This window comes from Pavona decussata, unplaced genomic scaffold, assembly GCF_977016875.1.
Source record: "Pavona decussata unplaced genomic scaffold, jaPavDecu1.1 SCAFFOLD_321, whole genome shotgun sequence".
NCBI lineage: Eukaryota > Metazoa > Cnidaria > Anthozoa > Scleractinia > Agariciidae > Pavona > Pavona decussata.
In genome coordinates this window covers 1,591,456-1,617,525 of record NW_028145711.1, presented here as the reverse complement: position 1 = coordinate 1,617,525, position 26,070 = coordinate 1,591,456, and the positions used below count along the sequence as shown (strand labels likewise).

The window sequence follows — 26,070 nt, the reverse complement described above, 5'->3', positions numbered from 1 at the left end:
ACACTGTGTGATATCCTTTACTTCAGTGAAGCAAGGGAAATCAAGATCTATGGGCAGCCTTGAAAGCCAGGCTTAATTCTTTTTAAGGTTCCTTTACCAGGCGAAGCGCTCTAAACCTTAATGGAAAAATATTAATTTTAATATTAAAATATTGAGTGTTAAGCCCTTGAGGGTCAGATATTGGCCTTTATGATTACTGCGCCTTTCAATAACATGCGGACTCTGAAGTTCAAAATTTCGCTTTTCACAACCGTCAATCACTAGAGCGGACCACTAGAAAACGACGACGTTTGGCTCAACAGGATCAAAAGGTCATGTTCGTGCGCTGTGATTGGCGGATTTCGATCCACTTTGTCGGTTTCTTTATTTCTTGTGGTCAGTCCGTTGTCTCCGTAATTATGATTGACGGCAGTAACATACACAAATCGTAAGCTGGTGTTGAAGTTCAGAGTCCGTATGTTATTGAAAGGCGCAGTAACATCGATTCGGCTTGGAAACTCAACAAATCCTGTTTTGTTTTGGTTTCAGAGAATTAGGGGATTCTCCTAATTAGATTTGCATGTCTCAGTTTCGCATGCTGATGTGCTTGAGCGTCTACAAACAGGAGACAGCGCCTATTGCTGTTTGCGAAGCCAGCTGAACTGACGCGATCTTTTTTCTGTAACTAATCAAGACGCTCAAAGGATAAAATCATGATGGTGAAGTAGCTTTTCTGATTCTTGAGGAATCTGGAAAGCTACTGCCAAAAGCAGGTAAGGTAATTTGCTATTCGTTTGTAATATTAAGTTAATGTTCTCCGTGTCGATTTTCACAAACTGAAAGCGAAAGTCACAGCTTTTGTGCATTCATAAGAGGTTCCACCATTAGATCACTTGCTGACACTAGACGTATCCTTGGTACTAGGGAATTTATTTTCAAAAAGAGGTACTAGGTCGATCGCATAGTCGTTCGAGCAAGGAGAAGGTAATTAAATATTCGTATCGTTATTTACATAGACTGATAAACGGCTTCCGCGAAACGAAACGGAACAAACCGAAACTTAAAGGGATATTTTACACATGTAAGAGTGAACGATGGCACTAAGAATTATTCCCTTCCTTTCAAAACTGTCCTCGCTAGATCCCTTGTTTCGCAAAATACCAATAGCAGTCGATTGGTAATCGACGAAACAAGGCTCGCAAACTATTTTTATAGGCGCTCTGCCTTCGAAAATTATCTTGTTAGATAATCAGGGAATAATTCTTAGCGCCATCGTTCACTCTTCCATGTGTAATAAATCCCTTTCAGTTTCGGTTTGTTTCGTTTCGCGGAATACCGTAAGCCCTGATAAAGATTGATCGGTGCGTCGAACGAGCAGAAACATCCGGCTATTTCAGTCGCGTTTATTAGCAACCCGCTCAAAAACTGCAAAAACAAACCGCTGTAAGCACATTGCTATGACTAAAAAGGCACTTTTTCCCGAAGTTGTTTGGACAATTTGCTTCATTTTCTTGCGAGGTTTTTCGGGTGCTTGCGACCTTAGTAAAACGTTAATTAATTATATTGCCACAAAGACTGTAAATCATTGACATGGACCATTCTAGTCCGTCTGAAGACTATCTTTAATCTCTCTGCCCGGCCTTGCCTAGGGAATATTAAGAGTTAAGTGAACCGTGCGAAGGTTTCAGATTCGAAGCTTTAGGTATTGTTGAGTTCGAAAGTGGTCCACGCTGTCGCGGCACCTAATTACTTTCCCTTTCTCAATAATGAGAAATCGACAAAAGCACTGCACGGACACTATCCTTAATCCCCCCGGATTCACTTCGAAATGACGTGTTTATTCCGGTACCGAACATTTGACGGGCGGATGATAACTTGGTTGACAACCTTTGAAAGGCTGCACGTGATTCTTCAAATGAATTAACAACGAAAGACAATACCACACTCACGAAAGGGGTTTTTCCCGTGAATCGACCTTTCAGTATCCTTCATCCTTTTACCGCTTGCAGAATACAAAGGACGTTTTTTCATTTCTTCGTCTTGTTTACATATGACTTGTATTTGGAACCAAGGCCGACAAGCTTCGAATATTTAGGGAGCAGATGTTTCCAACCATTGAGGGGTCTTGAGGGTCATGAGCTACTTTGTCCTCACGGCTGAATATTGAATTAGTCGAAGTGAAATTATGTATTTCGGCGGCATTACGATCATCTTTGTCCTCTACTTATGCGACAAAGGAAATTCGCTAATGAAACAGCGAAAAATCTCCTTACTGGTTATATGCGTATATTCACAGTGAGGCTATCTTTTTAAATCTGAAATCTTTTTGTCGGTCTGGTGCATAAGTTGTTTTAAAAAAATGCAAATCATGCACGCTAGGTTTGTATAATAATAAATATCGGTGGTTATGTTATTTGTGTTTTGGCAGTGAATGTTGCTATTGCTATGTTTATTTTTTTAATCTTAGTTACTTTTCTCGGTCTCGTACAATTTTTTTTCTTCTGAATTTAAATGCAAATCACGCGATCTTGTATGTTTGCACAATATTAAATAATGGCTTATGACTTAAAAAGCGCTTTCGGTTTTTTACGCTACGTTTCTTTCCTAATGCAAATAACTCAGTGAAATCACAAAAAAAACACTGAATTTGTTGTTTATTTTACTTCATTTTGTGGCGATGCAACGAGGACATGTTGCCGAAAACCGCCATGGCCGCAACTTCTTCCGAGTGTCATAAACTGCACTGTAGTCAGGACTGAAGCAAAGACCGTGATATTCCTGTTAGCTGTTTTTGCGTCTACTGGCATTTGATTCCCACTGAAAAGAGTTTTAAAGAACGTAACAATGGGCTCCATTTTTTCCACTCGTGTAAGCATAAGTTCTTTTTTATGCCCTGAAGAGGTTGACCTGCTTTGCAATGAATAGTGATGAATTATGAATAAATTATGTGGTAGAAGTTGGGAAAAATATTACTAAAAAAGCTATGACTACAAACGATAATATTTGCTGAGCTAAGCTGAAGGAAAATAATTAAGAATTGACTACGTGCCATGCCTGGGCAGAAAATGCCGAGACAGCACAAACACTTTCCAACCAATTTTTTTTTTTTTATCTAATCAGCTCTGCAATTCACCTATCACGGAAGTTTTGTTCGTATCCTGTTATTACAGGCCTAGCTTCTTCCCTTACTTTTTTCTATTTGCGCACGGTTATCGGTAAGTAGTTTTTTGACCATAGTTTTAACTGCGTGGCAAGAACTGCAACTCGAGATACATGTAGCAGGAAACCTGATGATGTGCAGTGATTTGAATTCATTTTGATCGTGAGAGAAAACACTTGTTTGCAATCTAACTTCTGTGAGATGTATTTTGAATGCCTTACCTTCACCTTCCAGGTCCTATCGTGGGGCTGCAGGGCCCATTTATTGTTGGCCGTGGAGACCTGAGGATAAAACTGATTGGGACTTATTGCAAGCATTATTATCAAAGGTAAGATACTTACCTAGTTTTTGCAGGCAAGATCAGTTTAATTTTCTCTGATCCGGGTCATCTTCTTCTAGATTTACGATACCATGAGAGCGAAAATATTTTTCATCTCATACAGTTCATCTTGTTAAAGACAAAATGAAATGATAAGCTTTTTCTCTACGTGGAGAAAATACAGAAGCCAGTAATTCATCAGATCAGAGGAAAAATCTTGTCGAAACAAAAACACGAAACCAAATCACCTTAAAAGAATCCTAGGCTATCCGCCATTTACTCTTATCACAGAAATTCGAGTTATTTTACACAGCTACATCTTCCCTGCAACACCACGTTCGAGTCTCAATTTACCGTCATTCACAACACCTTCTTAAATTATCAGCGTGACAAATTTTACGCGAAAAATCACAAAGGACACACAACTAATCCACCACTTGGTGGATTAGTTGTGTGTCCTTTGTGATTTTTCGCGTAAAATTTGTCACACAAGCTAGGGATTGTAATTGCTTCATCGCTCTGGTTCGCGTCGCAACTCGAGCCCGGAAGAGTTGAGCTTGTCGAGTGAATCTAGTGAGGACCTTCCCCGTAGATCTCGGTTATCTTTCGCGTCAGGGAGAAGCTGATATTCCATACTTCAAATGGGCTTGTCGAACCTATTCGCTGTGTAGACAGTCTCAAAAATCTATCGTTTTCTTTGGCAAAACGTCAGCTCAAAATTAAAAATGACTGTAAAAACGATCATTCCTTTCGTTTTCGAAGAGGCAAATCAGTATGTCGTATGGATTACAAAATATGGTCAGCTAGCATTATTCGTAAAACCAACAACAGCTAGTAAATTCGGGGAACAAACTTCCCTTTCCTAAAACTTTCTGCAACTCAGACTGGATGTTCATCTAAATCGTCCGAACAGGTCAACCTATCTTTAAATTAGAGCGATTCAGGAGACAACATTTTAGTATCAGTTTTGCTTCAATGATTTCGTTAGGGGGCGCCGAATGACAAGGAAGCCTTTATCCTTTAAGTAAGTCATGCAGATCACGCACAGTATTGTTTCAAGTCTAAGGGCTTTATAGAGTCCATTGTTTCTGTTGTTTGTTCAGTCAGCGCTGCTATTGCTTTTTTCAGACAATCATGTGAGCCGTTCTAAAGACTGCGTGATAGCCTTCACGTGAAAGAATAACACAATGTAAACAAGGGTTTTTTCCCAGATCAACATGACCAGAGGTCGACTAGCAATAGGGTTATTTTAGTAGAGTTATGACTTAGAGTTAGAGTTAACGACTGCCAAAATCCTGAATTCGAGATTTTGTACTGCCAAAATCCTGAATTCAAGATTTTGTACTGCCAAAATCCTGAATTCAAGATTTTGGACTGCCAAAATGCTGAATTCAAGATTTTGGACTGCCAAAATGCTGAATTCAAGATTTTGGACGGCCAAAATCTTGAATTCAAGATTTTGGACGGCCAAAATCCTGAATTCGAGATTTTGGACGGCTAAAATCCTGAATTCAAGATTTTGTACTGCCAAAATGCTGAATTCAAGATTTTGGACGGCCAAAATCTTGAATTCAAGATTTTGGACGGCCAAAATCCTGAATTCGAGATTTTGGACGGCTAAGATTTTGTACTGCCAAAATGCTGAATTCAAGATTTTGTACTGCCAAAATGCTGAATTCAAGATTTTGGACGGCCGAAATCCTGAATTCAAGATTTTGGAAGGGAGGCCAAAATCCTGAATTCGAGATTTTGGAAGGCCAAAATGCTGAATTCAAGATTTTGGAAGGCCAAAATATTGAATTCAGGATTTTGGCAGTACCAGGGTTTTGTACGTCCAAAATCTTGGTTTCAGGATTTTGGCAGTACAAAATCTTGAATTCAGCATTTTGGCAGTACAAAATCTTGAATTCAGGATTTTGGCAGTACAAAATCTTGAATTCAGGATTTTGTACGTCCAAAATCTTGAATTCAGGATTTTGTACGTCCAAAATCTTGAATTCAGGATTTTGGCAGTACAAAATCTTGAATTCAGGATTTTGTACGTCCAAAATCTTGAATTCAGGATTTTGGCAGTACAAAATCTTGAATTCAGGATTTTGCAACTCTAACTCCATGCTATAACTCTATGAAGATAACTCTAATAGTAGCCGTCCCCACATGACCAGTAACAACATCTAAAATTTCAAAATTCGCCACAAGTCAACAAAAACAAACGGTGTTTTCTTTTTTTGGTCTTCTTTATAGAACATGACTTGTATTTCTATTAATTCTACAGTTGAATAATAACGGAACTGCCGGATTAAAAATTAGTTTAGACGAAATTTCGACGGTCTTCATCTCAACGGTATGCCTTACACTTGAAATTCACTACGGAAATAGCGCAAAATCATTCTACTGTCCATGTTATATGTGTATCTTCCCAGTGATTTTCCAAAATATAATTTCTTTTTCGGTCTGTTGCAATTAATCAATTCAATACTTTTCTCTAAAAATACAAATCATGCTATCCTGCTTATTTGCGTTATAATAACATATTATGTGTCAAGATCAGCGACTTCCGATACGTTTATAAAACTGTTTGCGCATTTGTTTCAGTTTCCGTTCATCTCTTTCCTATTGAACAATTGAAGAAACGAGGCAGCAAATTTGTGCTGATTTTAACATGGTAAAAATAGACGAATTTCGCAATCGTGTGGACACAGGTCACCAAAGGGTAATATAAGAGTTTGTATATGCATGGCGTTAATGATCGCAAATGAAAGAACAATATTTCTTCGAAAACTGGTCAGTATAACCCGTGGAAAGCGGAATGTGGACTACGTACTACGGATTGCGTATCAAACGTGGACAATGGACTACGGACTGGACATAAACACGGACTAGAGTATAAAACGTGGACCGGGTATAGAATAACTTAAATAAAATCGCGGTCCTATAAAGTTTATTGGTTTTTGTAACAACCAGCGGAAATGTATAAGAATTGATAAATATATATTACGGTTAATTTCACAAATAATAATTATTTGTCTAGTTTTGCCTGGGGGCAGTAACTTCCCCAGTGACTGGTTCATCCATGTTTTCAAGATGTTTGTGCCACATAATTTTCTTACCTCAGCAAAGTCTTCTTTGCACAGTTCTCTTCTCACAAAGACATGTTCTGGAGTCGTTGAGGTCAACAAAAAAGTACATATTTTTTTTTCTGTTTACAGTGTCGATCCTCATTAGTTTATACCCAGTTCGCGTATTATACCTCAGTCCGTGTATTATACCTAGTCCGTATAGTAGTCCGTAGTCCGCAATCCTCATTTTATACTTAAGTCCATGTTTTACACCCATTTCGTAGTTCGTAGTCCGCAGTCCATTTTTTTTCATTTTGACCGCCTCAAAAACGCACAAAAATTACAATGAAGTCTGAAAAAAGCTCACCTAGTGTGTTTTCCTGGTTCAAGGTTTCTAAGAGCTTCCGAAAGCCGTTTTCAGCCGTTTATCTTCCAGCGGCTGGTAACAGTGCACTGATTGTTAATAACAAGGTTGGAAAATTCGAAGTCCAATTTAAAGGTCATTTAACCCGTCATTTGCGGAGAGCACCTCGGAATTCGCTTAAAACTTAAGCACACTCTTATCTGGCCAAGAAGGATGATGTGCGGTCCTTCCTGAGTAACTCATTTTCGGGGAAGTTCATTTCTTCAGATACAGGCCTTCGCTTAATACGGAGTTAAATTCAACTGGGCGCCAATTTTGCTGCCGATCAGCTGTGTCGCTGGAATGTCATGACAAACTCACGGTCAAACTACGCATAACTACTAACTTTGCTTGACAGGGGGAATCCACTTGAAACCTTTGGCTCGCAACAAACTGCACACACCCACTCCCGGGTAAGTGCAGTTTTGTAGCAGCCAGCCTTACATGTCGTAACAAGAAACGTCTCTGGCTGGTAATGGGTTTAGGCTACACTTACCTGGGAGGAGTGTGTGTAGATTTTTGCGAGCCAAAGGTTTTAACTGGATTTCCCCTGTCGGGTACATTTAAGTACTCGTGCTTATGTTTGATCGTGAGTTTGTCGTGGCATTCCAGCGACACGGCTGGTCCACGACAGAGGGGGTGGTGGAGGGACTTTCAAGTGCATATGACACTACTAACAATACTATGTGCTGAGCTAAGCTGCAATATTAAATACGAATTGACTGCGTGCCTGGGCAGAAATTTCTGAGACAACAGAAACACTTCCCAAGCCAGGAGGTTTCTAATTTTCATAAGCCAAGGATGTCTACAGTTGTCTACAGTATCCTGATTAATTTTTCACAAGCCTTTTTTTTTTTTTTTTTTTTTCAGTCTGGCTCTCATATTTGGGATTTTGCCAGTTTACTTGCCGTTTGAAAAATATTTTAATTTCAAGCCCTGTTTTAAGGTGGCTGGCACCGCTTGCCATTATTTTCCAGCACTTACTTATACTTTGACGGATCAATACTTCTACTCTTTATCAGTTGATACCAAAACGATCGGTTAATATGGTTGAACAAGTCATGGCCGTTTTCTCAACACAATGGGTTACCCTAGCAACAGTATAACCTGTTAAAAAAATCCCTAATTTTTCCGTGAATTGGCTATAACTTTTTTATTGTAGAACTGTAATCAACAATGTTTTGTAAAGTTTTTAACATCTTTCCACTCCTAGGCTTCCGTTGTGCTTTTTGTCCAGTCATTGAGGCGGCCAGTCCACTTTTCTGACCTGGACATTAGTCCTCTCTCTTATTGTTGTTGTTGTTGTTGTTTTGTGTGTGGGTGAGTTTTATCTTTAAGCGTAACATCCCGCGTTTTCTTCTCCTTATTTTTCTTGAAGTGTTCACCGAGGAGGCAGATGTCCTAAGTGCGAGCTTTGTTTGCGCAGCTTGTCCTAAGTAAACTACGTACTTCTTAACTACGAATTCTGAATAAAGGTTTTCACGCTAGATCGATTTTGTTGTTCTTTACTCTTCGTCTTCCCCCAGCCCCAGCCAATGCCGAGGGAGGTTTTGCACCTGGGCTGGTATCGGCTTAAAATTATTCACAGAAATAATAATGCCTTGCTAACGTTTTAAATGATTTCTGTTTGATAGGTTTACATAGAGATGAAATCATGACTTCTCCTTCTGCAGTTCAAGAACCAACTAAAGAAAATCTCAATTATTTCCGACTTTGTCGGTTGCTGGTGGCTGTGGGAGCCCAGGCACTGCGAGAGGTATTTGATCGAATACAGCCACCGGAAGGACTCCACTCACACTTGTCAAGTGACCACGTACATGAAACGTTGCAGTTTCTTCGTAAAGGAAAAAGTCCAATTTTGAATCCTGCACAATGGGAGAAGCTATACCCGAGGTCTCCTTCAATGTTGTCTTCAGCAAACTTTGACATCGCGCTCTTGGTGGTTCTTTTGAGGAAGACCTGTGGATTAAGTTTTCTCCACCCCGATTCGGACAGGTTTCCTCAAGCGGCGGACAAAAGCACTGAGGCTGATATCAACCGTTTAGAGTATTTTATAAAAAAGGTACACAGTCATTGGTGTGAATCATCTCTGACCGATGACACCTTCGACACGTACTGGTTGGATATTAGTGACGTACTTCTAAGATTGGGAGGACCTAAATGCAAGACCACTATCGAAAGAATTAAACAGGAAAGGATAGATGCTGATATTGGGGACCATTATCGACATCTATTGAGGCAATGGGTGGAAGATGAACGCATGATACCAGGTGAACATTTTTACCTAACAGCGTATTTTTTTATGTATCTGGTTAGGGAACATTGCGCGAATCCTTGCAATGGCTTTTACTTTAAAAAAGTCAACTTCAGCGAAATACTTTACTGTTTTTTTTGTTGTTTGTTGCTGTTGTTATTGTTTTGTTTTGTTTGTTTTTTTTTCACCTATTTCTTCCTTTTATGTATTATTTTTATTTATTTTTATTTGCTTTGCTTTTGTTTTTTTATTATTTTTATTATATTTTTATTTGCGTCATATTAAAATATCACGCAAATGAGTAACAGTTATTTAATTTGATGGTGACCAGCTCAGCTCACGGTTGGCTTGTTAGCTCAGTTGGTAGAGCATTGCATCGATTTCGCAACCGCGAGGATAAATTACAGGCAGGATAAAAAATAAAGAAAAACTAATAAAAAATAAATGAAAGATTAAATAAAACTAAAGGAATTAATAAAAGGAAAGAAGTTAAAGTAAATAAACACGAATAAAAATAAGTAAACAACGGAATAAGAATAAAGAATAAAAATCACGAAAACTGAGAAACATTTTTGTTTCTGTAAGTAAACGTGGGAAAGCAAGAGTTAACGTACCATGTGACCTGCGACCTGTGACCTGCACTTTAGCCCCACCGCTCCTTTCTTTATTTTTTGTTCTTACCTGTGACTTGCCTTGTGACCTGTGACCTTTAACCTGTAATCTGCGACCTGTATTTTCCCCGCCGGTGTCGCAAAGGTTTCATGTCCGATTTCTGTTTAAGCCTGAATTTCCTAAGCCCCACTTTTCGCGGTTGTAAATATCTGCGACGTAGTCTTTCCTTTTTTCATTGTTAAATTATTTGATGAATATAACAATAACAATAAACAAAGCCATGGTTTCGTTAAATAGTCGAGGACGAAGTCTAAGGCAGATGGAACAAGCCAAGCCCTTGACGATGTCATACAAAAACGAAATCCTATTATTGTTTTATTAGTTGTACATTAACAAACAGTAATGCGGCGGTTCGTTTATAACGAGAATACGTGTCATCATTTAATGGCAAAAGCTCAAAACGTCATCTCTCGGACCTCTTTACGGTGGCCAAATCACATCATCAACCAAGTTAATAAAGCTATTTCACTTCCTTCTGTAATTTTCTGATTCTTTACCGTGCTTTCGGATTTCCCTTACAGCCTCGTTATATCTCACCTCTTTTCTACATTGCCTGAAAAAGAATTTGCAGAGGAAACCGTTCACGATTCAACAAATGTTTGAAAAATGTGAACGCCATGCGTGACGTAATGCCGTGTGTGACGTACATACTACATGCATACATACTTTATTTGATAAAGCAGGTTAAGTAAGAGAAATGGCAGCAATTGATGATGTGGACCTGCTATAATCACAAAACATAACTATGTTAATAAATACAAAATCATAAATAATAAAAATAATAAAATGACACTGGTGTTCAATGACACAACAACTGCACGAAGACACTCAGTACACTCTGTATAGAGACACTGCTGATACCCACTACAGTCGTCGCGAATCAGCTGTAAATATTTAAGCACCACAAATATGGAAATGTAGTTAAATTTATAATAACAACATGTCACATACCATTCGCAGAGAGAGCGGACCTTTTGAATGGAGCGGCAAAAGACGATTTGGGAGCGCACAACTTCAATGTGATCAAGAAAAGATTAGGATGCCTCCAGACGAGTGTTTCTTCTAAGGAAGGTTAGACATTTGTATATATAGAACTGGAAACTAGAACTTGAATCCTTTTAATGTTTATAACCAAACTCTCAAACTTTTCCTGAAAGTTGTCAAGGAAAATGTTAGCATGACTTGGAATTGACTCGGCATGGTTTATGGAGTTTTATGTAATGATTCCAACCATATTTACAACATTCTTGTAACAAAGCGTGCACTCTGGTCGGCTAATACGCGCCATCCATTTGCCCGTGGGTTGTACGCTGACGTCACCTTGGTTTGCAATTTTTTGTCGGCCAATTTTTGACCCAGTCGTTACAAACTAACTGTTTTTAAGACGTGGAAAAGTTAAGGAATTTGCCGAGCAGCAGCACCATTCTTCCAAGAATGCACATTTCAAAATGTGCAAATTCTTTTCCATTCTTAGCTTTGCAAAACTGCTCCCACTTCAAAAATATAATTCGCACAATGTTTTGGGGTTATTCGGAACATTTAATTCGCTGTTTTGTTTTCGTTTGAGATCTAGATCTGTTAAGCTGAGTAAATGTTCTACAATATTTTAAAAAACGTTTAAAACGTGTCGCTTTGTTAATGGTTTGCTGAATAAGATTTTCGCGCGCTTTTTGTACTTCTTACATCATGTAAGGACAATGAGAATTAGTCATTTCAATAGATATTGTGCCCTGTGAAAAAGCTGAAGTGGTAAAAGTGCAGCTTGCAGTTATCGGGTTATGGATGCACACTTGGGAGGTTTGCTAAGCACTATAGAAGCAAGAGTTGCTCTCGAATATGCCTCGAGCAACTCTTACTCTTCTTTCGTGCTTAGTAACCTCAAGCGTGCATCCATAACTCGATAATTGCACGCTGCACGTTTACCATTTCTTATTATGACTTTGAAGGATACAAATGAATGTTGTATCGCGTAATAGATTAGGTACCAAAAAATTCGAAATTTTTCCTGTAGCATTGACATTTTTTTTTTTTTTGAAAGGAAGGGTACAAATTTGTATAGAGGATGACGGAGTTTGAAAAGGCTGGATTGTGGGATGTGTGAATCCTCTCCTCCTACTCCTTGTCCGGCCTCTGAAGGGGAAACGAGCGAGGTACTTATTAACAAGGTTTACTAGGGCCGTCATCTTACAACGAAAGCTAAGTCAAAAAAGTAAATGCCTTAAAAGGGTTTTAAAAAGGGGTAGCCTATTTTTCGCTGCTAAAAGTCAAACTGCTTGCATTCTTTGGAAACAGGAAACTGTTTTTCATTCTCCCAGTTCAGTAACAATGAGCCCTAATTGATATATTTTTTTTTTCTTTAGAACTGGCTGCAACGTCACACGATAATGCAGCCCCCTTGAATGACAAAGCAGAAAAAAAATTCGATTTCACCGAAAAACCAATTAATCGACCAGATCCAGAATTGTGTCAAACCAAACGCAACGAAAAAATGACTGATACAGTTTTTACGTTACTAGACAAGGCGATTAATTACCACCAGAGCGATCACATTGAAAAAGCTCGAAATGAGCTAGGAGACCTTTTTGAGTTAATACAGAAGTGCGATGCAAAGAATTTCAGGATTCCAACAAAGTTTGGCTGGCAAGTGGTTAATCGAGGAAAAGAGATATTTTTCGATGGCGACGTGAGTTGTTCTTTAAAACACGGAACTATAGTTTTGGATTCAAGTAATGGCGGAGCCCAGTTTTTTCCAAGGTTACTTACAGTTGTGGGTTCTTTCGCCTTGGAAACCTCTGAATTTTATATGGCTAAAGAAATATTTACCGTTTTGATAAACTTCCATATAATGTCAGATGCAACTAGTCGCTCGCGTGATTTGGCCTCAGCTTTTAACAACAGAGGTTGCCTGTCGCTTATAGTTGGAGATTTTGACAAAGCAGATAGTGATTTCAAGAATTCTTTGCGGCATTTTAAATGGGAAAGGCAAAACCAGAAGCTTGGTTCCTCGGCAGACGCCAGTAGGATTCTTGTAGTCGAGAGCAACATAGCTCGTTTGGAACTGATGTCCAGAAATTTTGCTCATTGCCTTAAACAACAAGAAAAACTGATCGAAATCTGCAAATTCAAAAAGCATGAGCTACCACTTCAAACCGTACTTATGGTTATGCAGAACCAAATATTGCTACATACTACTCTTCAAAACTTGGTAAAGGCAGAGAAAGAGTTGAAATGGTTGATATCGTACTGCAAAGAGAAAAGAAGAGAAGAGTGTGATTTGCTGTTAAATTTCGTTTCGCTGCAACTCTGTGAAGTTTTGCTTCTCCAAGGAAGACCAAAAGAAGCTGGAAAGGCATTTCCATTTGAGGCACAGACATCGGCAGATGTGCATGAACTCACGCCAACCTTTGGAGGACTTCATTTCAATGTCAGAATAGAGGCATTTGAAAAGACGGTTGACGTATTTGTCCAATGTGGGAAAATCAAATTTGCTTGCATACTTCTCAAGAAAGGTTAGTATAATTTATTTATTTATTTATTATATTGCCTTGCATTCCGTACATAATGTATTTAAAGCTATTTAAAGGAAATCCTTAGCAAGCTCTTTTGAGCTTGCTTTGTTACTGAAGATCCACCCTAATTATTTACTTCAGTACAGTAGTGGGCGTCAAGATAAGGATATAATACGTAACAAAATTCTTACACAATTGTCCAAGATTATATCTTACTACTGTTCAAAACAATTGGTTTTGAATAGTTAATTTTCTTAAAGTTCCAAGAATTTAGATTAATTTGATCAGCCGGTAAGCTGGTCTATAAGGCAGCGCCACTGTACTTAAGAGAGAATTTACCATAATTTGTTCGTTTATAAGTAACGTGTATATTTGATGCTGATCGTGTGTTGCAGGTATGAATCTTGTCATTCGTTGTAGTCTTTGTAGAACATTGGTGGGTTACCATGGGAACACGAGTACATGAAAAGTGCTATGAAATACAGGTGTAGTTCATATATATTGAATGACTTAAGTTAAGTGAAAATTGCTTTTGTTTCTTTTTTAAAGGTCTGAAAACTGTCACGTACGCTTTTGGCCCGGATCACTTTTATGTCGCATCCTTACTTGCGAAGTATGGTTCGACGTTAAAAATGATTGGAGATGTCTCAGGTTCAATTGAAAAATTCAGACGCTCAGCAGAGATCTTGCGTGCGATATTTGGCGAGAAGCATCCACTACTTATCAAATGTTACATATCACTCGGTAATGCAGCCTTTCAGTTGAAGCGTACAGATGAATCGCACATTTACTTCCAGCGAGCAATGGAAAACGTGGAAGTCGTTTACCAAGTATCATTTCCGGATCAGGTGTACTTGAAATATGTCAAGATAACAACAAACTCCAAATACATCCCATGCGGAATCTTAACAGAAAGTAAGAGATGCCTCACACAGGAACATAAGATTGAAGGGTTGGTTGCCGAGTACGGCCAAGCTTTAGCTGTGCTGTCATCGCGACTCAACATGAGGCAAGCTTTCCAAGTAACTACAAAAAAAGAAAAACAGCGACCGGGTGGAAAGACCGCAAAAGTTCCAAATGCGGAAACTGTTTTAATGATTTCGCAGAAGTCCGTTGGCGATCTCCTGCGTACTGGCCAAACGTTGCTTCTTCTGGGAATGACAAATGAAGCCACCTCTTTCTTCCAACTAGCAAGCAAGTACTGCCAGGCAACTAATGTCCCTCAAGGCGTTCCTGGTGCATCCCTTGTGCATTTTTACACCGAGCTCAGCCAGACAAGCTTGACGGACGAAAACAAATGGAAGATTGAGCATGTTTTGAAAACTCTCTTAGAAGAGGTCGAGGCAGACAGTGGCATTGAAAGTGGAGACGAAAGAAGTTCGCAAGGCACAGAGGGGTTAACATTCGCTTGTGCGTCAAATTTGAAGTTGGTGCTCAAACTTCTCATCTTGTTATCAATACAGCTGAAAATCTATGACGTCACGTTTGCAGCGAAGGATTTGTATGCTTCCCTTTCCCATGAAGATGAAAACATGCTACTTCTTTTCGAAGATAGGCTTCAGGTTTATGCCTCGAGAACCTCAATTACCTGCAATGGAAAAACTGCTGTTCAAGATTTTATTGCGTCTTCAGCAATTAGTTTGATTAAAGACGACTCCATGCGCCATCTTGACACAAGGCCTTTGTTCAGAAGCTTAGCTTATAAGAACAACGTTCCAACGACCAGTTTCCTAGCCACGTACAGCGCGTCTGCCTTTCTGGACATTGATGATGTCAAGCGATTAGAACAGAAGGCATTGCGTTCGTTCCAAGAATTTTTTGAGATAAATTCTATAGAGAATGGAGGAAGCAAGATTCAGATAGCAGTAGATTTTACTTCACCTTCTTCTTCTGAGCAGAACATCATGCTGACTGACGATCGCATTGAGCTCCTTCCTCTCTGCTTATCGGAACAAATTGACAAAGACGAAGTACACGACAAAGCAGGAAATATTACTGTCATTTTCCCTGGTATGTGCGAGAAGATCACATGCACAACATTTGCAGATGAGCGGACAAGCTGTTTAATGTTCAGCAAAATCTGCCTACTGCTTCTACAGCATTCTAATCCTGGAAGAGTTTCTACCCTAAGGCTACAAGAGCAATGCCTAATACTAACAATCATCGATACAGTTAAAGCCAGAATCACGCTGTGGCACGAACACAAGTGGATCAAGCAAAAGGTTCAACTCGTACGTTTAGAAGGAGGGCATTGTCTTTCACAGCACAACTGCGCAGACTCAGTGGAGAACCAAAGTTTTTGCTCTAGAGTTTTGGATAAATTCTCTCCAAAAGTCATTTTGAACTGGGCAAAAACACGTGGAATTACATGTGATGCATCTTCAGTCGTGCAGCATTGTTCCTACTCTCTTGAGACCGTAGCCTCTGAACCAAGGGAGATCCTATTAGATGGTCCTCAAACAGGAACTCAAAATTCGCAAATCATAATTGATGAGACTGTAAGTAAATAGGTTTCTTTTTTTCAAATTTACTCAATTCTCCAAAACAACTTGAGAAGATACATATGTCCAAGAATGAAGGCCAATGAGAAAGTTACTAAACAAACAAAGGTTTGCTGGCTGTCTGCAAAACTGCAAAAATGACGAAATTATAGAAATCAATACGACCCCTCGAAAAAAGACAAAGGAAGATTCAAATAGGGGTCGAGAAAAGCTCATAATGAAAAACGGCATTAACAAAATTTACAAAAATCGAGAATGTCACAAATGCCGAACAAAGGGAGGTTCTAATTGGTCTTCGATGAAACCAGAAACCTTACACACATAACAGAAACCGCAAGAATTTGTGACCGAATCGTCAAGAAAATGTAATGAAGGTCGAGGTAGACCTCGCTGAAACGATAAATTAAACTGAAAATCAAACAAAATTGCGAGAAAATCTACATAGAAATTTAATAAGGTTCGAGGGAGACTAAACGAGCCGACGAAATCTGGAAATGTATCCCACTTCCTGGGTGTACAGGTCTTTATCTCTCTGTGGCTTAGGTTTAAACCTTTGTAAGGTTTTCTGTTTCTCCGACACGTCGATGAAGCCTGCTTGGCTTTCTTCGCGAACTTGTCGTATTTCTGTTTGGATAAAGTTGCAAACGGCTCACCTCCGGCGACCAGCAACCAAGAGGCAGTATTTGGTGAGATCATCTGGTATTTGATCAGTTGAACGAAGCAAATTTTCGTGGTTACTGGTTTATCCCCGGATGATAATGCGACTGCTTGAATAGAATGAGCCACTGTATTCTTTTGAGGTGTCCTGGACCTGTACGGCTGGAGGCTGAAGAATACTTTTTCAGGTTATCCTGCGAAACGTCGCAACTCCTTACCGTACGTCCCAGTCTAGTAATTTAGTTCGGTTAACTTGTTCTAAGAGAATATGAATTCTTTCTTATTTGACTCTTCTGTTTTCTGATTTTAAGGAGAACGATCAACGTCTGAGAGAATGTTTTCAGATCGGCACGCTGGACTGTTTAATGGCAATCACTGAGGTATCTCGTCTGCTTTATGGAGACGTAGTAGACGATGAAGATTACGTCGACAAGGAACAAAGTAGGATACAATCTCATCACTATAGCAATTCGCGAGATCGGGACATCATTTCAAGTCCATCTGGTCATGACACAACTGTCAGTCAACCGGAACAAGCCAAGATTACCAGCGAATTTCAGCCTGCAGAATCAAGTCAAGAGGTCGATACAGAAGGCCAGAACGGTTCGTTGCTACGCTTTACCACTCCGGCCAACACAGATGCGAATCATTTATCACTTGGTGATAATGCGACAACAGTCGAGACAAATGACCATGTCAGGGAACTGGGAAAATGGTTGTTTGAGGAAGATAGAAAGTCAAGAAATTTGTTCATTGCCAAGATACAAGAAGACCTAAAGAAGAAAGAAATGTCGATGAACGTCAACGTATTGGAGGACAAGGAAGGCTCTACAAGAGAAACTTCCGAAGACAACCAAAGCTCTCTGGAAGGACACCCATTTAATGAGACACAAGGGGATGACTCTGGAAAGAATGATGCATTGTCGTATGATACAAAACAAGCACTGGATTTCGATGAACTCGCCAATGGTAGTCTATCTTCACAAGAACTAGCAGTGACGACCTCCAACAAAAATGTCCATGCCCATGATGAAGACAGAAGGGCAAATGTGCTTTCGACCAGTGGAGAGGTAACAAAAGATGATCGTACGCCTTACATCAGTGCCACAAATGAAACAGAACGTACAGGTGAGCCAATGGAAATACACCAACAAAAAAAGCAGGACGAACTGAAACAGACTGAGCTGGTATATTCTACGCGAAATTGTCACGTCGAAATTGACGTCTTAACGGAGGCAACTGTAGAGTCTCAAAGCAAAAGCGAAACTCAATTTTCTGATCAAAGTCAAATACTAAAGAATCAAAAGCGAAGTGACCTGCAAAGCATTCAAAGGATATCGGCGCAGGGTGGGGATTTAAACACAATGGAGGGAGACATCGACGAGGAAGAGACGGGGGAAGACTGCTCTACAAAGGAAAGGTATGCCAAGAACGACAGCAGCAGTGTTACCCCACGAAAAGAAAAAGTTTTTGAAGCCTCAGTGGAGCAAACATGTGCCAGCCTTATGACCAAAACGTCAACATCACCATCTACAGGCGGAGGTGGAGACAACAATTTTACGGAGGGAGGCTGGGATCAATACTTAAGCAATTGTAGTGCGAGTGCTACCAATGGAGGACTCTGGAAGGATAGAAGTGGTCTAAAAGAAAAGAACTACAGCAGTGAAGCAATCGAAGACAACGTAGACCTTCATGATGGACAGTTGGTACCTAGAATGAAAACTTATTTTCCAAACTCTTTCCAAGGAGGTAATGTCGTTGCCGACGGTGGTGAAACCTTGGATTTCTTTAAAACGACTCAACAAATTGTTCCTGAACCAACTGTAACACCTACAAGTCTCTTCAAGTGCTATCCCAATGAAAGGGGAATAGGTCTCCCAGGAGGCGGGGCAATTAAGAGCAGCAGAAGTAAAGATGACATTGACAGACTCAAATATGGCGAATTACATCGTATTGGAAGCCAGACGCAACTCGAGGTTACCGATGAAGTCGATGGTCCTGTGAATGGTTCCCGGGCTGTTATGCCTCCAGATTTCGGGGGAGCTAGACCAAAAACCACCAGAAAGTTTGATGCTAGCATCATTCCATTCGCAACTTACCAGTCTGAAAACAGGCCCATAGGTCTAGATACTGACTTTTTGGCGCGCCATTCTGTTGTCAGCAACCCGCATCATTCTTTTCTCGACCACTTAAACTATAATGGATCAGCATCAAAGGGTTCCCCGAAAGAAGGCACTTACGATCCCCACTTTTCCGCCACCTATTGCAGCAGTATAAACAACAGTGAGAGCTCCAACATACCTGGCAAAGATTTTCTCCGGGAAAACAACAAACCTACAAGCACTTGTCAAGGGTCTAGTTTAAACGAAGCTTTTCGAGGAGGACCTTCTACACATGACTACTTAAAACCTTTGGTTAATCAAGAGAAACTTAGCCTTCAGCGAGATGAAAGCTGGCACTTCCCGCCTCTTCCAGTTGCTGCTAAAAGTTACATTCCATTACGTCAATACCAAGCAACTCGATTCTGCGGTGACGAGAATTCCAGCCAAGCTCATGATCCATTGTTCAACTATCCTGAATCTCGAGGCGCTTACAACGAGAAGGTGGCATTGAGGAACGAGGTCAACAGCGGAAATACGAGCTGCATCGACAGCGCAGTGGTTTCAGCTGGTAAAAATCAAACACATTTGACAGCTGCAACCGACGTTCCAGAGGATTCAGATGAGGACTCTCTTTTGTCTCGCCTTGCTCGTCTCAAAGATGCCATGATAAAAAATGTCAGACTTTTGGTTTCAAGTAGTAACATCGCAGAACGTCTTGAACCCGAACCAAAACCAATGGAGAAGGTGGGCATACAAGAGCAATCACAGGTAGTCGAAGAAAACGAACACTCCGCATTGGTAAGTGAGACTAATTCAAACCAACAGGAAGCCATCCTTCAACAAAACAATCAAGACTCCACGGATGCTGTAGAAGAAGTCCAAAATGTACCTGTGCAAGAAACCCCGCGCCCCGTGTGTAGTCATTATCAACGCCGATGCCTGGTCAGTTTTCCTTGCTGTAAAAAGTTCTATCCATGCCATCGTTGCCACAACGATGCCAACGATTGTACTGAAGACCAGGCGAGAGCCATTAATGCCACACATATCAGATGTACTATATGTTACCATGAGCAAGAGGTGAGACCATACCTTCATCCGACGTAAGCCATGTGGCGTAAATAAGGTCTAGGTGTTAAAATGTCAGGTCTTGGTATTTAAGTATCATTGCGCATGAGTTTAGTCTGTATTTGGCGAGGTTAAGTGTATAAATAATGGAGGTTAAGTTTAACAGGCTGTGACATACTGATGTTCGAATTCATTTTTTGTTTAAAGTTAGCTTACTTGTGTATTGGTTGCTTAATACTCTGAAGTGTATCGCTGTTGTGTGGTGTTATAAGTTGACACCTGTAATTTTAGGTCTTGCCATAACTGTGTTGTGTTTTCCTGTTGTGTTCCGTTCTTACCTCAACGCCGCATTGTTTTGCAATACTGTAGTTAGAGTTATATCCGTATGTTAACCTGAGTCGGCCACTGGAAACTGTGAGCAACTCCAGGTATCACCGCATTAACTGAGCTTATTCTCTCGGTCAGCCCTTGAGGACAAATTGTCTTATAATAACTATTTCAAACTCACGTTAACGATGGATTAGTAGCGGATACTGACATTAGTCAAAAATACATTAACCAAAGCCCATATTAGACTTCTAAAAGCTGGTATTACAAACTTGCTTCATGTGAGTGTATTTCTTATCATAGAATAGGACGAAATGAGAAAAAATGTCATAGGTAATGAAACCAAAAAAATGAAAACAAGAGACGCAAAATGTTTGTCTAAAACTCAACTTTCCTTTTCAAAATGGTAAATTTGTTTTAACCTGGCTTTTCTGGGATCAAATTTAATGGAATGTAATCTTCAGCGACCTCGTCTCTGTCCTTGAAACCCAAAAACACCCATTCTGTTTTGGACATTTTAGTATAATACAATAATACATGGGCATTGGCATTAGGTAGGCGCCTTGGCACTTTTTCTTCAATACTTCTCCTTTTGTGGAACAGTAACCAATTGTTTCTCCGCAGGAGTCATGCCAATGAATTTTCTTTCCTTAATACTGCAGCTATAACTGAGTTTCCTTTCTTTCTTTCATTTTAAAAACAATGCAGATTGATGAGGGAAGCCAAACGTGTCGGGGCTGTAACTCCAAAATGTCTGCATATTTCTGTGCCATCTGCAAACATTTTACATCCGTTGACAAGAACCCATTTCACTGTGAAAAGTGTGGGATCTGCCGGTACGTACGTACGAGAATTCGTTGACTTATGTAAACTTACCCTCACTCCCTTCACAAAAGAAAAAAAAATAGATTTCAACAGAAAAATCTGTCACCATAGACCCTATATACAAAAATGGCTGACATTTTACTATAATGTTTTTGTTTGCATCGTAATGAGCCCTACTAACCTCGTTCTTGAGTTTAAAAATCGAAAGAATGTTTTACCTTGAACGAGGCCAGCAGTGCTAATTTTAATGCAGACAAAGAATATAAAAATGTCAGCTATTTTATATAGGGTCTATCAATTAACAACTGATATGTTGTCATTGAACGCCACATAATCATCCGTTTGACTGTCACGCCCTTTACTTTATTTTTCGTGACGCCAAAGGGAGTAAAGTTTATGGAAGCTCTACAAACGTGAAGAATAACTGCAATGGGAAAACCACAAATGAGGTCTATTGAAGCATCTTGCATCCGAGAAACGTGAAATAAAAAACAAGATCTAAAAAAGGGTTCAGAGTTGGCTTTATATCTAAAATACGTTGAAATGAACTAAGCCACAGAATAGCACAGCCAACCTTCTTCCCAGGGTCTCTCCGTCTTTCGCTCCCTGGGACGTGAGGAGGAGAGACCCTGGGAACGAGGTTGGAGCACAGCAAGAAAAAGGATTTCATTGGAATGGTCAGAGTTCAGAATTTTTTAAGTCAGTGACAGCTGACTTAAGCACCTCTGAAGGTACGTTTCACAGTTGAGTTTTAGAACGTGACAACGTAGATAAGGACAGGCAACATCTGTCTGTTGAGGGAGTTTGGTATCATTGAGAGACAGTAAGATAAGTTTGTTGTTTAATTCCCTCTGCAGAATCCACCGTGACAAGTCTTTCCATTGTGATGTGTGTAATGTATGTCTGGACAAACGACTGCAGGGTAAACACAAGTGCCGACCAGACTCTGGCCATGATGAATGTTGTATTTGCTTGGAGGTGTGGACATTTTGTTATCTTTACCTTTAACATTCCTAGCCTGCCTTCATCAGCGCATTCGTTTCGATATTCCACACTCTTCGCCTCATGATACGGACACTAAGAATAATAAAGAAATATAAAGTATTACAAAGAGGACTATCTTGTTAAAACATAAGAATAAAGGTCATTTCTGAGTTGCTTTAGAACCTCGTTATGAAAGTGAGGCTTCGTGCATAACTTTTTATTATGAAATTTTGAAAAGTTCTGCGCAAAGCCTCGCTTTCATAATAAGGCTCAAAGCAACTCGGAAATTGCTTGTTCGCTCTATCACGATAGAGGACTATTGACGAGAAACTTGAGCTTCAAATACAATCTCAAAACTTTTGTTAGCCAACATTCATCAACTTCCGTCTACAACACGTTGCAAATATATCTCGAAACAATATCAAAACCAACAATATTCACTAATTGTATCAAAAATCCATACCTTGACATTCACACGTCCCCGTGGCCCTCGATTGGCAACTGAGACGCATTTATCTTTTTCATGTGGATTCATAATATATTAAAAACGTTCGCTGAGCGCAACGATAATACATTAGAGTCAGTTATATGCTTGCTAACTCACAGCTAAAATTCCATACTAACATCCTTGTGCTATCGATTTTAGGATGCTTTTAGTGGCTGTCAAATTCTCCCTTGCTCCCACAAAGTTCACAAGGATTGTGCTATTGCCATGATTCAAAACGGAGTGTAAGTATTCACACAATTTATTTGTTTTAAATCGGTGGTTTAATAAAGTTATATAAAAAAAATTATGCTCTCTCTTCCGTCAGTGAAAAATTACATAGCTGCTGGTGTGACAACAATGCTCAGTCAGCTTATAGAGTTGTTTAAAAGTTAACGTGATGAAGTAGCCAAAAAAAGTGTTCAAGCTGAACGTTTCTGATTTTGTTCTCTTTTCCTCGCAGGCGCTCATGTCCAATATGCCGCCATCCTCTTTTTCAACAACCTGAGGACACTGAACAGTAATGCAGTAGCTGATGTGAGTCCAATGCTGCAGGCTATACTGCTTGTTAAGTGATTTAAACTACTCAATGGAAGTTTACGTCTATTTAGGTAACACAACCAAAGGAATTACTGGTATTACCTAAGCAATTAAAACGAAATGCAAATGTCAAATATGTTAATAGTATCTCGGTATAAACCTTAGATATATCTTTTCAAAATTTCTTAGAGCATCTCGTGTAGGCCCTCATTTGTATGTGTATATGCATTATAAACAGTAGGGGGCTTCATAAGATTAAAAGAATATAAGATGCTCGCAAGATTGACATTTCTAATTCCAAGCGAAGGGACATGGAGTACGATTGTATCTGAAATTTTCTTCCCCTGTTTTAACAAACGAGTCCAGTGAGTGGCTTAAACAGCTACATTAGATGAACTAGGTTGGGTAACTTAGATATTATATACATAGAATTTTTTGATTAAAACATAAGTTGTTTAATTAACGGGAATGATTTGACTTTTCGAATTGGTTTTCAATGATTGATTCTTTAATTGATTACGCTATGTATTAAACATTTTCCAATATTGCATTGAGGTATATTTTGGAAAAAGTATTTTGGCTCCAATGATAAATCAATTGATGATAAAAATTAAAGAAATGCTAGATATTTTACTGTATATTCACCACAGCCTGTGCGCTAGTGGAAATCTTTGATCGAACAATATTTCAGTTATAGCTGATTTGAGAGCCTCACAAGGTTATTATATATACACAAGTAGCTGTACAAGTAGACAAAATAACAGAACAAGAATAGCGTTGCCATTAGGGAAGGTCTAGTTTCGAGAAGAGACTGACTTCCAGCATAGATTATTGTTTAATAATTTTTATACTCCATCACTGCTTGAAACGAGTTTAAAACATTAGGTGGAATTACCTAAATGAGTAACAGCACACAATTCGAGGTACTTTATTGTATGTTCACCGCAATCCATGCGGTATTGAGAATCTTTCGTAGAACATTATTTTAAAGCTGATTTGCCAGTCTCACAAGGCTGTTACACACAAGTGGATAAAATACTGAGATGCTCGACAACGAGGAAAAAGAAAAAGAATAATCTAGCATTAGGGAAGGCCTGGTTTCGAGAAGAGACTGACTTCCAGCATAGATTATCGTTTAATAATTCTTATACCCTAATCACTGCTTGAAACGAGTATAAAACATTAGATTGAATTACTCTAAATGAGTGACAGCACACATTTCGAGATACTTTATTTTATGTTCACCGCAATCATCGCGGTAGTGAGAACCTTTGATAGAACATTATTTTAGAGCTGGTTTGTGAGCCAGACGAGGCTGTTATACACAAGTGGACAAAATAACAGAAAGAGAATAGCCTTCTCATTAGCTAGAGGGTCTAGTTTCGAGAAGAGACTGACTTCCAGCATAGATCATCGTTTAATAATTCTTATACATCAATCACTCAGCTTGAAACGAGTATAGAACATTAGATGGAATTACTCTAAATGAGTGACACCACGCAATTCGAGATATTTTACTGTATATTCACCGCGACTGGATCACTGTGGTAGTGACAAGCTTTGACAGAACATGATTTTAAAGCTGATTTGTGAGTCTAACAAGGCTGTTATACACAAGTGGACGACGGGATAACAGAAAAAGAATACGGTCTTGCCAAGGGAAGGCTGCTTTCCAGAAGAGGCTGTCTCCCAGCTACCTCTTCATTTTTAGAGGGAAAATCGTAAAAAAAATAGTTATAAATAAACAATAACAAAAAATAAATAAATAAAATAGAAAAAGGATAAATAATTGAAAATACAACGAACAAATTTTTAACCTCTTAGCCATTTTTAGAGGCAAAATAAGTATCTATTCAGTGCATCCCGGCCCTTTCATGTGGCTGAGCAGGTGATCGAACGAATGGAAACGATGTATATATGTTATTCATCGGCTAGGAGGTCCGCATAGGGAAAAACTGTGTCCGAGGTCTTAAGTACGGCCCAAGGCGACAGACCGAAGGCTGTACTCAAGACCTAGGGCACAGTTTTTCCCTATACAGACCGACCTAGACCGATGAATAACATGTTTTATTTTCTGCTTTTCAAAATTCCAACCAGACTTTGACCAACATATATAATAGTTCTAGATTTTGCTTTTAACACAGTCAAACAGTGAAGACATCAACATCAAGCAATTGACAACAAGAAAAAAAAATCAAAAGAACAAATTCACGACTTCCACACAATATAATTGAACCGTTTGACACCCAAACATATTATAACTTGTAGCAAGACTAGCAAGCACAATGTAAAATGCATGGTAAAAATATCTGTGTACGATACTAGCTCTCAGTGTACTCTGCTCTTCCAGCTTTTAACCATAGGCAGCGATGAACAAGCTTCAGTATCAAAACATATTTTCGACAAATTTTTCATGGCCCAAGCTAAATAAGGTAAAGACAATCGCTATGATAAAGTATTAGCTGGCTGGGGTAAATAAGTAGTAGTGATAGAAAATAGTGGGAAGACAATCCCTTATGCTTCAGTATCAAAACATTTTTTCGACAAATTTTTCGTGGCCTAAGCTAAATAAGATAAAGACAATCGCTATGATAAAGTATTAGCTGGCTTGGGTTAATTAGTAGTAGTCTGTGATAGAAAGTATTGTGAACGGACAATCCCTTATGTGTTACTGGGAATCCGCTCTTGATCTAGTACCTCTTCTACTGGGCTATTAAAGGCATAAAGTCAGTACAAAGAAGTAGGATAGAGAGATGTCCCATTGACATTTATTTTACGCTATTAAGGGTGATTAGCAAAGCGAAATTTATACAGCGGTCTTCGCACGTCAGGCGCATAGCCTTCCACATGCAGATAATAAATCAAAATCTGACGTTTGCAATTGTTCGCCTTTTATGCCCTTTAAATTTTGTTATTCATCGTTTGTTTGGGTATTGGATTGATTTTTTGCAATTTGAACCAGTCTTCGCGGCTGAGGTGCGACCTGACTACCGAAATAATGATTGTTGTAGTTATATATAAGCGAGCGATTTTTAAATACTGCCCATTCATGTGACCGCAAAATGTAATATGCTTGCGGCGTGTTTCATGTGAAAAATATACCAAAAAAAGAATAAAAGATACAAAACCCATCTGTTTGTATTGGTTAATGTATTTTACCTACTGACCCGAGCAAATGGTCAACGCTCTCATCAGTGGCAATAGGTGGTTTGCAACCAATCCCTGGGGAT

The 26,070-nt window shown here is 39.3% G+C and overlaps 1 protein-coding gene across 3 annotated transcripts; it reads left to right on the top strand.

The window, feature by feature from the left end:
* The first annotated feature begins 578 nt into the window (after positions 1 to 578).
* Positions 579 to 25,971, top strand: LOC146453975 (uncharacterized). Of its 3 annotated transcripts, none has more exons than XR_014859398.1 (12): positions 579 to 752; positions 3,374 to 3,467; positions 8,555 to 9,190; positions 10,807 to 10,917; positions 12,207 to 13,355; positions 13,905 to 15,853; positions 16,825 to 19,692; positions 20,716 to 20,843; positions 21,690 to 21,810; positions 22,463 to 22,545; positions 22,764 to 25,338; positions 25,482 to 25,971. XR_014859398.1 is itself a non-coding variant. In XM_085096099.1 (11 exons), exons 3-11 carry the CDS (start codon positions 8,575 to 8,577, stop codon positions 22,822 to 22,824), a joined length of 7,086 nt encoding a protein of 2,361 aa, XP_084952225.1. In that variant the 5' UTR covers positions 579 to 752; positions 3,374 to 3,467; positions 8,555 to 8,574; the 3' UTR covers positions 22,825 to 25,468. The 3 variants fall into 3 exon arrangements, 1 of the variants encoding a protein (XP_084952225.1); XR_014859397.1 differs by lacking the exon at positions 25,482 to 25,971 and having other exon boundaries at positions 22,764 to 23,632; positions 23,933 to 25,468; XM_085096099.1 differs by lacking the exon at positions 25,482 to 25,971 and having other exon boundaries at positions 22,764 to 25,468.
* The last annotated feature ends 99 nt before the right edge of the window (positions 25,972 to 26,070 follow it).

What these genes read in the sequence shown, in the direction of transcription:
- LOC146453975 (XM_085096099.1), top strand. Translation starts at nt 8,575, where the DNA reads ATGACTTCTCCTTCTGCAGTTCAAGAACCAACTAAAGAAAATCTCAAT. An exon ending in GAAAAGTGTGGGATCTGCCG is followed by an intron (nt 20,844 to 21,689) that starts GTACGTACGTAC and finishes TTCCCTCTGCAG; the next exon opens with AATCCACCGTGACAAGTCTT. An exon ending in AATGTTGTATTTGCTTGGAG is followed by an intron (nt 21,811 to 22,462) that starts GTGTGGACATTT and finishes TATCGATTTTAG; the next exon opens with GATGCTTTTAGTGGCTGTCA.